This window comes from Anguilla anguilla, chromosome 11, assembly GCF_013347855.1.
Source record: "Anguilla anguilla isolate fAngAng1 chromosome 11, fAngAng1.pri, whole genome shotgun sequence".
Lineage (NCBI taxonomy): Eukaryota > Metazoa > Chordata > Actinopteri > Anguilliformes > Anguillidae > Anguilla > Anguilla anguilla.
The window spans coordinates 40,412,248-40,429,147 of record NC_049211.1 but is presented as its reverse complement, the minus strand read 5'-3'; the positions used below and the strand labels follow the sequence as shown (position 1 = coordinate 40,429,147).

Genomic DNA, 16,900 nt, shown 5'->3' with positions numbered 1-16,900 from the left:
TACAGCTTGAATTTTCCACTCATCTTTCTGTTCTAAAGGTCTTTTTTTGTCTGCTGATTGTTCCATAATTGTCACACACGGCAAGAAAAACCTGTTCCCCTGTTTACCCTGTGCTGTCATTCTTAGCCCCTATTAAAACCCTTTCAAGACTGGGTTTTTTGGAATGTTTCAACAAAATTGTAAGTCAGTGTTCTAGAACTCCATTGCTTTCTGTTCCCAGTAGTGATTGTTGCATCAGCATTAGAATGTTCAGTTAAGAACATCCTAATTACATATTTGTGACCTCACACATTAAGGGGTTGGGCAGAGTTTAAACACGCCCCTTTTGCCTGTGTCCCTCCCAGGTGCAGCACCTCTGCGATGTTGAAGACCACACCGACAGCAACAGGCAGAGCAGGAAGCAGAAAGCCAGGGTGCCACACCTGCGCCAAGGTCTGATCACTGGGGCCTCGTCTCCCAGAATGCACCATTTCAATCATCCGTTTGTCCTTATACTGTCAACAATCCATTACATTGAATCCCGGATATCTGACATGTGTGTGTGTGCGTGTGTGCGTGCGTGTGTGTATGCGTGTGTGTGCGTGTGTGTGTGTGTGCGTGTGTGTGTGTGCGTGTGCGTGTGTGTGCGTGTGTGTGTGTGCGTGTGCGTGCGTGTGTGTGCATGTGTGTGCGTGTGTGTGTGCGTGTGCGTGTGCGTGTGCGTGTGCATGCGCGTGTGCGTGTGTGTGTGTGTGTGTGTGTGTGTGTGCATGTGTGTGTGTGTGTGTGTGCGCGTGTGCGTGTGTGTGTGTGCGTGTGTGTGTGTGTGTGTGTGTGTGTGTGTGTGCGCGTCTCTCTCAGACTCAGTGGGTGGTTGTGAGGACCTGCTGAGCTGGTGCCAGCAGTGCACGGTGGGGTACGAGCGGGTGAAGGTGGAGGATCTGACCCAGTCCTGGAGATCGGGCCTGGCACTGTGTGCCCTCATTCACCACCACAGACCCGCCCTCATGTGAGTGCCAGTCTAACCATGCCCTCATTCACCATGTCATACCCACCCTTATCTGAGTGCCCTCATTCACCACGTCATAACCACCCTTATCTGAGTGCCCTCATTCACCACGTCATACCCACCCTTATCTGAGTGTCCTCATTCACCACGTCATACCCGCCCTTATCTGAGTGCCAATCCAACCGTGCCACACCACCAGATCTGGGTCAAATGGCTCACGCAAGCATTATTTTGGAGCAGCTCTGGGTGAAATAACTTTTGTCTTTTAGCCACTAGTAAAATTTATGCTGATAACTGGCTATTTTAAAAGAAAGAAACATCTGTTTCCACCAATAAAAGGACGGAGTGTGGCACAGTGGGTAAGGAACTGCGCTTGTAACCGAAAGGTCGCAGGTTCGATTCCCGGGTAAGGACACTGCCGTTGTACCCTTGAGCAAGGTACTTATCCTGCATTGCTTCAGTATATATCCTGCTGTATAAATGGATACAATGTAAAGTGCTATGTAAAAAGTTGTGTAAGTCGCTCTGGATAAGAGCGTCTGATAAATGCCTGTAATGTAATGTAATATTCACAACAAAGTTTTTCCTTTGTATAATTGTTGTATTTTGGGTAGTTCCATACATATTCCATTTAAAATAATCAGGGATTCTACCAGCATCTAAAGAGTTAAACTATTTCAAATAAGCATTTGACTGGGCTGTGCTTTGGAGCGTCCACCATTACGTAATCTACCTTTCGCAAACTCCACTGTGTGCAACCCTGGCCTCTCCTCTCTATACGGGGTTATTTCCTGGTGCTCGGAGAAGTTCTCCTTAAATAGGACGGCCAGGCTGAACAGACGATGTGTGGCTTCACCACTGACCAACGTTCAGGAAGTATTCAGTCAGTACGTCCACAGAGCACGGCTTCACGCTTCCTGTGATGATGTCAGCTATGTGGTGTGAAAAAGGCGTTACAATTTAGACTCCCCTCTTTCACTGGAAAGGAGGTACCTAAAAATGGCATTTTAATTGGGTGGTTTCCGGTGGAAAATAGGAAGCAGTAGTCATTTCTGTCAGAAGAAACACACCTACGATTCTGCCGCCCCTCTCAGCAGATGAACGGGTGTTTAAATGTCAGAAGAGAGTTGGTTGGAGAAGCGTGCGCGTCATTATGCGCGTGACTGTGCAAGCTTTTGTTTGTCGAGTCTTCAGCTGCCCGCTCTTGTGCTCTGCTGTCACAGTGACTTCTCGTCTCTCGACGAGACGGACGCCGCCCGCAATAACCAGCTGGCGTTCGACGTGGCGGAGAGAGAGCTGGGCATCCCCCCCATCATGTCCGGGAGCGACATGGCTGCTCAGAACCAGCCCGATCGGCTGGCCATGGTGCTCTACCTCACCCAGTTCTACAACGCCTTTGCTCAAAGGCCTCCCCCTGCTGGTAACCTCCTGAACTGCACTTCCCTCAGTCCATCGTCATCCCATTCAATCACTTACAAAAGATGCCAAATAATGATAGATAGATGGATAGATAGAGATCTTTATTTAATCAGGGCGCGCCTAATTGTTAGCAAAGCTCTCTTTCACAATGTTGCCCTGATGATTCAACAATGTGTCTAATACAAAACAATGCATTACACTATCACAGAAGTAGAGCAAACAAGATAAAAATGTACTGATGAAATAGAAAATACATTATGAAAAGCAAATACAAGTTTCCTGAAAAACATTGTGTTAGAGAAACCTATTGCTCTAAATGTACTCATCATTTATAGAATACCGTATTGTATTGCAAGGTGTTCTGTGACTTATTAGATCTAGGAAGTAAAAGTAGCAAAGATTAACATGTAAAAATAAGCAAACCAATGTTCACACATTTGTAAGGCTGCTTTAAATTACCATCATTTATCCCCCAAATGTCACAGAGTACACTCTGAGAAATAAAGGTATAGCGGAGGTACATATTTGGTCTTCAAGGAACAAATTCCCCAAATTTACCCTGAAAGTACTGTAATTGTCTATTTGGGTTCCCTTTACAACCAAAAAAGGTATAAATCATTTATGTATTGCTGACTAGGGGTACAGTTTTATGTGCCTGTAGGGTACCACCCCAGTGACGAGCATTTGTACCTTTATAGGCACTTTTTTGTACCTTTTTTTCTGAGGGTGTAGCAAGAATTTCTGAAAATATTTAATAAGACCTTGGAACATGTTGTACGTGAAATAACGTGCGATACAGTCTTGTATGAGAAGGTCTCTCGTGTGAAGGTTTTGTGAATGCTCTGCTGAGTATCAGCCTCTGTGCTTGTGGTGATTGTATGTCCATTGTGTTTGTGCACGCAGGGTACGCTTCATTATCTCCTTTCACTAGTCCGGACAATAGCACGGGAGAAACGCCTGCCGCGACAAAGCCTAGCACAGGCTTGAATTGGCAGGGAATTTCTGAGGTCGCTGTTCCTTTAAGGAAATTACCCAGAATGCCTCTGGCTCGAGTACTATCAGGCTGTGCTGTGTTGCCGCGGCAGCTGGCAGGCTCGGAGCCTCTGTAGGGAAATGGCTTACTAATGCTGGGTGGGACTCTCTCCCAGGCCCGTCTCTGCGCAGCAGACCGACCTCGTCCCCGTGCTGCGGACTCTGTGGGACTGCTGGGAAAGCAGGCATTAGTGAGTACAGACGTGGGGAGGGCTGCGGGGCCAGGGTGGGCAGGATTTACTGCGTTTCTCAGCCCCGGGTGAACGGAATAAAAACGCTCTGTCGATCGGTGGGGTCGTCTTCTGCAACCCTCGTCGCTGTGGGGAGAAAGGGGTGGGGCCAAAGCTCGGTGCTTTTTTTCCTAAACTACGAACGCTCCAAACGGAGGGAGCTGCAGGATAGAGGGTGTTGTATTGCAGTGGGTCCCTTAGGATGGTTCACCTGAAGGTGGTGCAGGAGTGAAGGCAGGGTATCAGGCTAGCGCCCCGCTCAGCCGCGTGGGCTGCGTGTGGGCGAGGTGTGGGCGCTGCCAGGTTTGTGTGTTCTGCTCCAGAGGCTTACAGGCGTGCAGAGGCAGAGAGTGCAGCTCTGCAAAGCCCCGGAGTGCGAGCAGAAGGAGAGAGGGGATCTGTGGGAATTTTTCGGGATGCGTCCTGCTAACGCACTAGCCCTCCGTGCGGCGATGCGCACTGCTGTCCAGAATCTAACGCTGAGCGTGCTGGCGTGCCCATGAACCTAGGGAGGGGGCGGGGCATAATCTGCCTCAGCATCGCCTGACTGGTGAGGGGGCGGGGCATAATCTGCCTCGGCATCGCCTGACTGGTGAGGGGGCGGGGCATAATATGCCTCAGCATCGCCTGACTGGTGAGGGGGCGGGGCATAATATGCCTCGGCATCGCCTGACTGGTGAGGGGGCGGGGCATAATATGCCTCGGCATCGCCTGACTGGTGAGGGGGCGGGGCATAATCTGCCTCAGCGTCGCCTGACTGGTGAAGGGGCGAGGCATAATCTGCCTCAGCATCGCCTGACTGGTGAGGGGGCGGGGCATAATATGCCTAGGCATCACCTGACTGGTAAAGGGGGTGGAGCATAATCTGGCTCAGCATTGGCTGGCTGGTGAGGGGGCGGGGCATAATATGCCTCAGCATCACCTGACTGGTGAGGGGGCGGGGCATAATCTGCCTCAGCATCGTCTGATTGGTGAGGGGGCGGGGCATAATCTGCCTCAGCATCGCCTGACTGGTGAGGGGGCGGGGCATAATCTGCCTCACCATCGCCTGATTGGTGAGGGGGCGGGGCATAATCTGCCTCAGCATCGCCTGACTGGTGAGGGGGCGGGGGATAATATGCCTAGGCATCACCTGACTGGTAAAGGGGGTGAGGCATAATCTGCCTCAGCATTGGCTGACTGGTGAGGGGGCGGGGCATAATCTGCCTCAACATTGGCTGACTGGTGAGGGGGCGGGGTTTTCTCCTTTTCCCCCGTTTAATTTAGTCATTTAATTGAGGATTTTAGGCTGTAAATGCTGTACAAATGCCTCTAAATTAGACTTAAATTTGAGAAAATATTAAAGACCATTCATCCCTCTCCTAAATGAATTGCAACTGGTGTTTTCACTAAAGAATGAAATTAAATACAGGCTTAGGAAATGGACATGAAAAATGCAATACGGAGGACATGACCTCGGTGTCCTCAGTGGTGGATACGGCCCAGCCTGTCTGTGGCCCGGCTGCTCCGGCTGCTCTGGCTGCGTCAACCGCCTGGTCCGCACTGGCAGCTACACACACACAGAAACGGGCTATGGCAGCTACACACACACAGAAACAGGCTATGCCAGCTACACACACAGAAACGGGCTATGCCAGTTACACACACACAGAAACGGGCTATGCCAGCTACACACACACACAAACGGGCTATGCCAGCTACACACACACACAAACGGGCTATGCCAGCTACACACACACACAAACGGGCTATGGCTCTTACACACACACAGAAACTGGCTATGGCTCTTACACACACACAGAAACTGGCTATGCCAGCTACACACACACAGAAACAGGCTATGCCAGCTACACACACACAGCCCTCAGAAACACAGGCCATCACAGCAAAGGGCGGGGTCTGCGGTCCCAGTCGGGGCATTCTGAACAGTGAAAATGAGTGAAGGGCGGATTTAAGATGCTCACGGTTGTGGTCTGAAGAGCCTGGTGTAAGAGCAGAGGGGGTGTGTGGAACGCTCGCTGGCTAAACGGCCTACAGCGAGGAGTCCGCTATTCAAGTCTCCAAGAGGACACCAAGAGGCCTTCTGGTGGAATGGCTCTGTTCGTGGATCTCATGTCTATCTCTCTCTCTCGTTCTCTCTCTGTTTCTCTCTCCCTCCCTCTCCCTCTCTCTCTCTCTCTCTCTCTCTCTCTCCCTCCCTCTCCCTCTCTCCGCAGAAGCAGCTCTCCGCCTGGCTCCTTTCAAGCCCATCTCGTTTGCCAGCACGCAGTCGGTGGTCAGCTTCCTGAGCAAGCTGAAGCTCAACTCCCTGCAGAGGCGCAAGGTAGCGTGGAGCTCGGCGACGCGTGCCGCGGGGGGAGGGGTCAAACCAAACCCCGATACCCCCCCCTGAACGGCACATTTACACAGGGAGGGCTGCTATTGGTCGCCTCGCAGAAGAGCAGAGAGTCAGGATTTTAACCGAAAAAATAATTTACTGTTTATGTAATGTTTTAAATCAGATTTTTTTTTTTCAAGATGGACTTGGTTAAGATGGCTGCAGAGTAAACATAGATAAATGGCCAGTTAAGGAACCAAACAGTGCAACAGCACGGCAAAGCTTAAATAAAGCACTTTTTTCAGTGTTTTGGCAAGTACTAATGAATGGATCATTTCAGTTTACCTTCAGTAAACAAATACATTTATCCATAACTACTCTGCAGCGCATACTTGATCAATCAGTCAATCAATTTTAGTTTTATAGCGCTTTTAACAAAGGCGCTTTGTCACTTGATGAACAGTTGTACTACACAAAAGGGGAGTGTAGTAAAATGGTTAGGGAGCCGGGCTTGAACCTTGACATCCTATTGTGCTCTTGAGCGAAGGTACTTAACATGAAAAACATCAGTAAATAGCCAGCTGTATAAATGGGTTGTATGTAAATCACGCTAGATAAAGCTGAGGTAAAGGTTGTATTGATCGCCTGTAAGTGTCTGAATGGTTTCGCCTGCGTTGATGATCTGCCATATCTCTAAGTACCGCAGAGGAGAAAGGTTTTTTTTATTTCTTTACCCTCTATCCATCTAAAGGAAACTTTTACAAAGGGTTCTTATCATTTGAGCTCCAGTGTGAGACAGGGGAAATGAACCTTTGACCACCTGAGCGTGTCGTACTTGTGTTTTAATTATTCTCTAAGTTTTACGGGTCCAGATTGGGTCACCTGCCTGTGTTTGTCTGCTTTACAGGAAAAACTGGCATTTGAAAAAGAAGACAGAGAGAGACTGATGAGGTCGGAGAAGAATGACGATGTGAGTATTCTCATTTTCCTTTCAGATTTTGTACCCTACGTAAAGAGGCGTGTGAACCTGCGCGGTAGTGCTGCTCTTTCAGTGAGCTGCTCACAGTGGAGCATTTCAGCGATTGTGCTGCTCTTTCAGTGAGCTGCTCACAGGGGAGAATTTCAGCGATTGTGCTGCTCTTTCAGTGAGCTGCTCGCAGTGGAGAATTTCAGCGATTGTGCTGCTCTTTCAGTGAGCTGCTCACAGTGGAGAATTTCAGTGATTGTGCTGCTCTTTCAGTGAGCTGCTCACAGTGGAGCATTTCAGCGATTGTGCTGCTCTTTCAGTGAGCTGCTCACAGTGGAGCATTTCAGCGATTGTGCTGCTCTTTCAGTGAGCTGCTTACAGGAGAGGACTTAATTTCCGGAGGGTTCTCTGGGGTGATGTTACAGTTCCTACTTATTTGTGATGATATATTGTAACATTGTTAGCGTAAGTATTTGTATGAAAGGAGAATTTATTGGTAATTAAAGCTTTCTCTCTCTGTCACTTTGTTTCTCTCTCTCTGTCTCTCTTTCACCCTCACCCACCAACCTACTCACTGACTGATTCACTCACTCATTCTCTCTCTGTCTCACACACACTCACTCACTCACTCATTCTCTCTCACACACACTCACTCACTCATTCATTCTCTTTCTCACACACACTCACTCTCTCATTCTCTCTCTCTCTTACTCACTCACTCACTCACTCATTCTCCCATCTATGTCACTTACTCACTCATTCTCTCACTCACTCACTCACACACTCACTCACTCACTCACTCATTCTCTCGCTCGCTCACTCATTCTCTCACTCACTCACTCACACACTCACTCACTCACTCATTCTCTCTCTCACTCACTCACTCACTCACTCACTCACTCGCTCACTCGCTCACTCGCTCGCTCACCTCCAGCCTGTGGGCTCCCCGGTGTCCCCGGGCAGCAGTGAGGTGTGTTATTTCTGTGGGCAAAGGGTGTATGTGCTGGAGCGGGTCAGCACCGAGGGGAAGTTCTTCCACCGCGGCTGCTTCGCCTGCCACCAGTGCGGCTCCACCCTGCGGCTCGGCAGCTACGGCTTCAGCCAGCTGACAGGTGAGCAATGCCGCCCCCTGCTGGACGCACGGCCATCTACAGGCCCATTCCCAGAGTGCCCCAGTGTTTGCTGGGTTTTGTAGTTTCCTTATAATTAGCAGCCAGGTAAGACCTTGGGGAAAGTGTGTGGACTCTTAAGCTTTAGTCTTTTTCAGGTACTTAAATAATTTTTTGTGTGCTGAAATATAAAAAACTAGCCGATTGTGGCCCTCCAGGACTGGAGTTTCAAGATCTGTGGTGTACAGTGATATCATCGACTCTGCTATCAGCTATAATTGACAAATCCAGTGACAGTCTTGAGCACTGTATGTTTCCACTCCTGTTTGTACGGTTGGGAAGAAGGTGAAGAGACTGAATACACTGTAAGTGCGTACAAAACTCAATAGCAGCGTCCTGCCTGTATGCACTTGTGATCAAACTGGCAAAAAATTGACAGTTGTTTCCTTTTCATGTCCAAATGAAATTGTGGACAATTGTTTTTAAAGCTGTTTCTTACTGAGTCGATGAAATGAACCTCCACCTAGCACCCAGGTGTGGTGTAGACATGTAACGCCACCAAACACTGATCCAGGACCTGTAGAACAGCGCTTCCCAACCGCTGTGCCGCGGCACTCTGGTGTGCCGTCAGGCGAGGTCGGGTGTGCCGTGTGAAAAATCCTTTAAATTTTTTAAGGATGTTTTAAAGGGGCTGCAGGGTGTTTATTAGTTATGCTCTTGAGAGTGGTGTGCCATGAGATTCTGTAAAATTGGAAAGTGTGCTGCGGGAAGAAAAAGGTTGGAAAACGCTGCTGTGGAATATAGCTGTGCTCATAGGTAGAGCTTGAGCAGCTGATCCTGGATTAGAAAGGGGGGAGGGATCTAGCCATAACACTATCAGTTTGAAAAAAAACGATTTAAAGAATTTCAAGTACATATTGGCCCCTGGCCATGTCCGAATCAGCATACTTGCCTACTATTGAGTATACAAGTTGCATACATGTTGTATACAACCTGTATACTTAATAGTAGGCAAGTGTGCTGATTCGGGCCCGGCCCAGGTCTGGAGGATAGTGAGGCTCGCACAGGAAGTTTGACCTCTGACCTCTGACCTTTCCCTCCCATTAGGAAGGTTCTTCTGTGCACAGCACTCGGAGGAGTCGGAGCTGGACCCCCCCAGCAGCACACAGGTACTAGTGACACCCATCTGTAGGCGTAGCTAGCGCACGCTCAAAAAATCCCTAAAAGTTGCGAAATGCCATCATATGTTAATTTACGTATTTATGACGCCATTGCATACTCATTAGCATATGAAAATATTTGTTACCTGAAGGAGGGGGATTTTCTGAACAGAGTATTTTATTTTATATATTATGGGTGTACTATTTTGTTGCTAGATTTGTTGCAAGGTTCTTTTTTTAAAATAAAGTCACTAAAGGTGCCTGAAGAGTCACTAAATATTGTGACAAAGTCTCCAAGTTGGCAACAGAGTATGTATTACAATTATCGACCTCAGTGTGTTTAATCACTGAAGACAGGGTTGGAGATTTCCCCCAGTGCTGTAATATCCTGTGTATTGGGGAGTATTGCTGTTCTAATCTGCCTTCAGAATTGGAAGCACTGTAATGAGTATGTTGTCTGTCATAGATCAGTCAAAAGTTGAACGATGGGGGAGATTTTTGAGTTCCCGGCAAGATTGTGGTTCCAAGTTCAGTTCGATTCTGTGTGGTATTGTAGACACAATCTGTCTTGTAGGCTGTCTTGATTTGTATGTTTTTAATTCTTATGATAATTAATTGTGATCTGCAGTGGTCAGCCTCCAGTCTACCAGACTCCGTCAGTTATTTACGCTTATGGCCTGTGAACCATTTCCAACATGACAGTCAAACTTCTGCTCGTAAAATGTTATTCTGTCTCATACCTCTTTCTGAGAATTTTTACCTCATAGGTTAATCGTGTAATTAACAAATATATTGGTGTTGTGTTGCTGGTGTGTGAATTGTGTTGTACCATGAATACTTACTAGCGATTCTGTCCAAAAGGCTTGCTTTCACAAGGATGCATGTTGGCAGTGTGGTGTATTGTGTGGTGTGGTGTATGTACTCTTACGTTTATTTACTGGACTTGTTTTGCATAGGAAACTCCAGGGGGCGACAGTGAGTCTGCCCTCCCACAGTCGGAAGAGAGCCAGGAGCTCAGGCCAGCCCAGGCCAGCACAGAAACTCCAGGGGGCGACAGTGAGTCTGCCCTCCCACAGTCAGAAGAGAGCCGGGAGCTCAGGCCAGCCCAGGCCGGCACAGAGACTCCAGAAAAGATTCAGATCCCCGAGTCTCCAGGAGACCCCGGGCACCCGGAATGTTCCGCCAGCCCGGGGCATGGCTCTGGGGCGGAGCCACGGGAGCACGGCGACGCAGAGGTTGAAGGTACGGTGGCCCCAGAGGCTCATTCGGACGACTCTCCGACCCCGGCGTCCGTCCCTACGCAGCCCGGCCGGGAAGAGGTTCCGGATAAACTTGACGACATCGACATCGACAGCCACAGCGACAGCGAAGGAGAGTCCAGCGCTCTCTGCACCAGCCAGCAGGGGGCAGACAGCCCCGCTGCACCTCACCCCGTGCCGGCCGTCCGCACCTCCCACCTGGCCGTCAGGGTTCGGGTGGAGTCCTGCGACGACGCGCCCGAGGCTCCGGCCGAACCCCTGCCGGTGCCCAAACCGCGCTCCCTCCCTCCCAAGGCCCCGAGCGTCCCGCAGCTGGTCACCCCCTCGGGCGAGGAGGAGGCGCGCGGGGACGACGCGTCCCCCCAGAGGGACGAGGAGGAGGCGCACGAGGACGGCACGCCCCCCCAGAGGGACGAGGAGGGGGCCCCCCCCTGCCCCGGCACGCCCCAGGGCTCCCGGCCCAAACAGCCGCTGAGGAAGCTTCAGCTGACGCCCGAGGAGAAGAGCCAGCTGGTCAGCCTCAGCTTCGGCCAAGACTCGGACTCCGAGGCCGCCGCCTTCCTCCCCTCGCCTTCCTCCCCGTCCTCTTCCTCCTCCGCGCCCACCAAGCCCCCCCGGAACCCCCGGAGCCTGCTATTGGCCGAGCCTGTGGAGGAGGCGGAGCCCTGGGGCAGGGGCCCGTCGGGGAGCGTGCGGGAGCAGAGCAATCGGCGCTCCTTCAGGAGGAAGGAGGAGCCGGCGGGGCAGCAGCCGCCCTTCCCCCACAAGCCCCGCTCCAAGTTCTCCCCCTGGAACCTCTCGTCCCCGCGCCTGGGCAGGGAACACAGATTCGGGGGCATCGCCGGGCACCTGGAGAAGTCAGGTGAACCTCCTCCACCCCCCTCCCCCCGGCAGGTTCCAGTCTTCGTCTTCCTCACTGTCATTGTAGCTGAGGCCCGTTCAGCCCTTGTGAGAGGCCTTTTCTCGCGTAGCTGCAAATGGTTTAACGTTCGGTTAGATTTAAATCTAAGCATTTTGCGGGCGCTCCCGTGCAGAGCCTGAATCAGCATGCATACAGGTTTAGGCAAAGAGCAGGAATGATTCAAGTCACCAGGGTCGCAACCGATAGTAGCCGCCATTTCATACATCTACAACCTAATGTTGAGCGCCATGTTAGATGCAGGGCATCGAGAAAGATATTGCTTTGACTAGCAAATGGGTTTGAGTGAGGCTAGAAAAACCACAATAAATGCTCAGAGATCAGCATTAGCCGAGCCAAGATGCACAATTTTAACACCGAGTGTCTCCTTTACTGTGTAGTTTTATCTCATATTTGAGATACGTACCCAAACAGCGTATAATCAGACGTTTCTTCATCAAAAGGGGCTAGAGCGCAGGTTGATGGCAACCTATCGGATGAGGCAGCAGATCATGAAGATGACGATGACGACGATGATGATGACGACGAAGAGGACGTTTTCGGTGGGGATGACGTCATGGATCTGTTTGATGAAAAGGTGAGAAAAGCAGTCTTACTAAAGCTAACATTTCACATAATATTTCACAACATATCAGATTAATATTATGTTTGGTTTAATCCTTATTAATGGATTCAGGTCATTCACTCTGGTGAACTGCGGTGCCAGGAGATTTTTTTGTTTTGTTTTTTATTACCTCCGACGTTGCCATGCCAAAATAAAATTTACAGCAGGAAGATTTAAACATTTGTGTTCATCCCCGCTGCTAGCCTTTGAGGAAGTGTTTTTGTCTTCTTATTTTCCATGATTGTTTTTTAGTACCCTTTTCTTGTCAGAAGCGGCTGACTAGCAGAGCCCTCACAGACCGCTGTGGCGTTTCGCCGTTGTCTGGCACTGATTATTTCAGCTGAAACCTCTTGATTCTGCATACAGCTGCAGGCTGGAGTCCTTCAGATCGGCCTCCATTTTGGCTCCCAAGGGGGAATCGCATGGCTGTCAAAGCATGTTTTCTGCAAATGCAGGAGTTAAATGGGGGAGGGGGCTGGAGGTATGGTGGGGGAAATCAAATAAAATAAGTCATTTTTATGGTCCTAGTAATCGATGAGAACCAATTTAATTCATGCTTAGAAATGAAGACCCGACAAGTTTCACTTTACTGTGATAGAATACTCACAGACTAGATTGAGGGTAGAATAATCCTTTAAAATAAGTAAATTAGTTGGCCTGTTTTTTTTTCATTAAGAGAAGCTTGCACCAAATTACAGTGTTACCCAGATAACAGTACCAAGTTCGTTCTCTCTGTCCGTCTCTCTGTGCTTCTCCTCTATCCCTCCTTCCCCCTGTCCTTTGGTCTGCAGTTCAGTGCTCTGCCCTCTGACCCTGTGGAGGCCCAGAAGTTGGAGCTGATGAAGATGCGGACCCTGGAACGGCGAGCCAAACTGTGCGAGATGCAGCGCTTCCACAAAGCACAGGTCAGTGCACCAGCCTCGACACTGCCCCCCTGTGGACAGTGTGAAATACAGCGCTTCCACAAAGCACAGGTCAGTGCACCAGCCTCAACATTGCCCCCCTGTGGACAGGGCGTGAAATACAGCGCTTCCACAAAGCACAGGTCAGTGCGCCAGCCTCAACACTGCCCCCCTGTGGACAGGGCGTGAAATACAGTGCTTCCACAAAGCACAGGTCAGTGCGCCAGTCTCGACACTGCCCCCCTGTGGACAGGGCGTGAAATACAGCGCTTCCACAAAGCACAGGTCAGTGCGCCAGCCTCAACACTGCCCCCTGTGGACAGTGTGAAATACACCGCTTCCACAATGCACAGGTCAGTGCACCAGTCTCAACACTGCCCCCCTGTGGAGAGTGTGATACAGCGCTTCCACAAAGAACAGGTCAGTGCGCCAGTCTCAACACTGCCCCCTGTGGACAGGGTGTGAAATACAGCGCTTCCACAAAGCGCAGGTCAGTGCTTTACCCTTTGCAGTCAAAGTCTGGAAACATGGACTTTGGTGCTTTTTAATAGCTAGTTTTTAACAGCCATAATGATTCATACAGAATGACTAAAATTATGATTGAGCATGTGCCTGTGGATTGATATTTGAAGAAAAAGATTTCTCGGTACTGCCTGAGGCATCCCTGTGATTACAGGGAATCTGTAATGAGTCGGGGGAACCTGACTGTGTGGTCTCCTCTGCTTCTGTGAATTTCAGCAGTTGGGAGCAAACATTAGTCCAGGGCCTAAAAAATAGGGAGGTTAAGAGAATCGACTGTGGTGGAGTGGGGGTGTGAGGGTTAGGCTGGAGTGTGTTCTTTTTCCCTGGTAATTTAGTCGTTTAATTGAGGATGCATTTTAGGGTATAAATGCTGTACATGTATTAAAGACCATTTATTGCCTTCCTAAATGATTTGCAACTGTTGTTCTCACTGAAAAATGAAGTTTATTGGGGGTTTGGAAATGCAGATGAAAAAAAGCCTGTGCTGTGAGTATTAAAGACGAGACTCAGGAGGAGGTCTTGCCTACGGAGGACCTGGGGTTTGGAGTGTGAGGAGTGCTCTCCTGTGAGAGCCTATGGCTGTGAAAAACATCGCTTTATCGAGCATCGTTCGTTCAAACTGCCGACGGTTTCTGACCAGCCATTCCCGTCCGCAGTCTATTCAGCGGCGTCTGGAGGAGATCGAGGTGACCTTCAAAGAGCTGGAGGAGAAAGGGGTGCAGCTGGAGCGCGTGCTCAGGGGAGAGGCAGGTAAGACCGCCCAGGTGTACCTTCTACAGTCTCCCTTATAATCAACCTGCTCACCTGCAGGCCCAGGTGTACCTTCTACAGTCTCCCTTATAGTGAACCTGCTCACCTGCAGGTCCAGGTGAACCATCTACAGTCTCCCTTATAGTGAACCTGCTCACCTGCAGATCCAGGTGAACCTTCTACAGTCTCCCTTATAGTGAACCTGCTCACCTGCAGGTCCAGGTGAACCTTCTAGAGTCTCCCTTATAGTGGACCTGCTCACCTGCAGGTCCAAGTGAACCTTCTACAGTCTCCCTTATAGTGATCCTGCTCACCTGCAGGTCCAGGTGAACCTTCTACATTCAGTCCAGGGTGCCACCAGGGATTTTGGGCCCCATGAAAAGCTATGCCATTGGGCTCCACCACCCCAGAAAATTCTGTGCTCTAATACTATTCAGTCAGGGCCCTTGGAATCATCCTAAACCCCACCCCCACCCCCTTACAGTGTCACGCCCCCAGCTCGACTCTCACCGAATCATCAGTCACCTCGGCAGGAATCATTATCATTGGCTGAAAGGGATGTGCAGGTCACTTCCAGAAAACCAAAGCAGAATGTGTTTTGTTGAAAAAATGACGTTGGGTGGTATGAAATGTCTTCCTCTGGCTCATGTCTGTGGATTTCTCACCTCTCTCTCTCTCTCCATCTCTCTCCCTCCCCTTCCCTCTCTCCCTCCCTCCCTCCCTCTCTCTGCCTCTCTCCTTCCCTCTCCCTCTCTCTCTCTCTCTCTCCCTCTCTCCTTCCCTCTCTCTCTCTCCCTCTCCCTCCCTCTCTCTCCCCCCAGGATCGCCCGGGCCCTCTGGTATGATAGATCAGTGGATCCAGCTGGTGCACCAGAAGAACGCTTTGGTCTCAGAGGAGTCTGACCTCATGGTGGCGTAAGTGTTCCAGTTCAAACGCCTCAGAGGTCAGGTCTGCTAAAACTGTCTCTGGCCGCGATGTGTCCCTGTGCTGTGATCTGAGGCCAGTGCCCTGTGCTGTGATCTGAGGCCAGTGCTCTGTGCAGCGGTGTGTCCCTGTGCTGTGATCTGAGACCAGTGCCCTGTGCAGTGGTGTGTCCCTGTGCTGTGATCTGAGACCATTGCCCTGTGCAGCGGTGTGTCCCTGTGCTGTGATCTCTCTGAGGCCAGTGCTCTGTGCAGGAGTGTGTCCCTGTGCTGTGGTGCTCTGTGCAGCGGTGTGTCCCTGTGCTGTGATCTGAGGCCAGTGCCCTGTGCAGCGGTATGTCCCTGTGCTGGGATCTCTTTGACGCTGGTGCCCTGTGCAGCGGTGTGTCCCTGTGCTGGGATCTCTTTGACGCTGGTGCTCTGTGTCGCAGGTCTCGGCAACTGGAGCTGGAGGATAAGCAGAGCATTCTGGAGATGGAGCTGCGCAGATACATGGAGATGGACGGTATGGCTGCGCAGTTCCCTGCAGACTACTCTCTCACTGCACAGACTACATTCTCACTATACAGACTACACTCCCACTGCACAGACTACACTCTCACGATGCAGACTACACTCTAACTACACTCTCATGACACAGACTGTACTCACTGCATAGACTACACTCTCACTGCATGCTGCTTGTTCAACAGCACACTGTGCTGTAGGTGTAACTGTTTCATTATGGAAACCACTCACAGAACACTCACTGTGCATTGCACACACTCAAACATCATTGTACTCCTACTGTCCCACTGAAATTATACACTCTTATTGTGTGTGTGTGTGCGCATGTGTCTGTGTGCTTGCGCGTGTGTGTGTGTGTGTGTGTGTGTGTGTCTGCGTGCATGCGTGTGTGTGTGTGTGTGTGTCTGCGTGCATGCGTGTGTGTGTGTGCAGAGTCAGAGAAGAGCTCCCAGCAGCGGGCAGAGGAGGACCGGGTGCTGCAGGAGATGCTGGAGGTGGTGGACATGCGGAACTCCCTGGTGGCGTTCCTGGAGGAGAAGCGGCTGAAGGAGATCAACGAGCAGCTGCACTGCGTCTCTGTGCTGGAGCCAAAGAGATCCCACACAGGAGGGGCTCAGGTGCACTGGGCCTGAACACTGGAGACACACACACACACACATCCTCAGACACACACACACTCACACACACACACACACTCACACTCACACACTCACACTCTCACACACTCACACTCACACACGCACACGCACTCACACACACACACACACACTCACACACACAAACACACACTCACACACTCACACACACTCACACACACACTCACACACACACATGCTCACACACACACTTACACACACACTCACTCACACTCACACTCACACACACACACACACATGCTCACACACACACTTACCACACACACACACACACACACATGCTCACACACACACTCACACACAAACACACACACGTGCACACTCACACACAGATACACACACACACGCACCACACAGAGATGCACACACGCACACGCATATACATACACAGATACACACATACACACGCTCACATACAAACACACAATGCCAAAGATTATATTCTGTGACACAGCAGTACACATACACACACACAGACACACATACGCTCCTGCAGTGAAACCATGGCCCTGTTCCTGTGCCTGCACGAGTCCACTGATTCCTCAACATAGGCCCTGCACAAACAACAAGACAAGCCAGAGCTTTGAGCCAAAATGGCAGACATGACACCCCACATGGCTCTGCCTCAGCCAAGG

The 16,900-nt window shown here is 50.4% G+C and overlaps 1 protein-coding gene across 5 annotated transcripts in view; it reads left to right on the top strand.

The window, feature by feature from the left end:
* The window catches only part of mical1 (microtubule associated monooxygenase, calponin and LIM domain containing 1), a 39,756-nt gene extending 23,436 nt beyond the window's left edge, over positions 1-16,320 (top strand). For 2 of the 5 annotated variants that reach the window (XM_035383403.1, XM_035383402.1), the window contains exons 12-25: positions 345-432; positions 841-988; positions 2,212-2,408; positions 5,886-5,992; positions 6,894-6,956; positions 7,888-8,065; positions 9,170-9,231; positions 10,179-11,343; positions 11,844-11,977; positions 12,796-12,909; positions 14,085-14,178; positions 15,000-15,093; positions 15,534-15,607; positions 16,042-16,320. In XM_035383403.1, coding sequence (XP_035239294.1) covers positions 345-432; positions 841-988; positions 2,212-2,408; positions 5,886-5,992; positions 6,894-6,956; positions 7,888-8,065; positions 9,170-9,231; positions 10,179-11,343; positions 11,844-11,977; positions 12,796-12,909; positions 14,085-14,178; positions 15,000-15,093; positions 15,534-15,607; positions 16,042-16,241 — 2,718 coding nt within the window. In that variant the 3' untranslated portion in view covers positions 16,242-16,320. The remainder of the gene's footprint in view (positions 1-344; positions 433-840; positions 989-2,211; positions 2,409-5,885; positions 5,993-6,893; positions 6,957-7,887; positions 8,066-9,169; positions 9,232-10,178; positions 11,344-11,843; positions 11,978-12,795; positions 12,910-14,084; positions 14,179-14,999; positions 15,094-15,533; positions 15,608-16,041) is intronic. The other 3 variants (XM_035383405.1, XM_035383404.1, XM_035383407.1) reach the window with 3 other exon arrangements.
* The last annotated feature ends 580 nt before the right edge of the window (positions 16,321-16,900 follow it).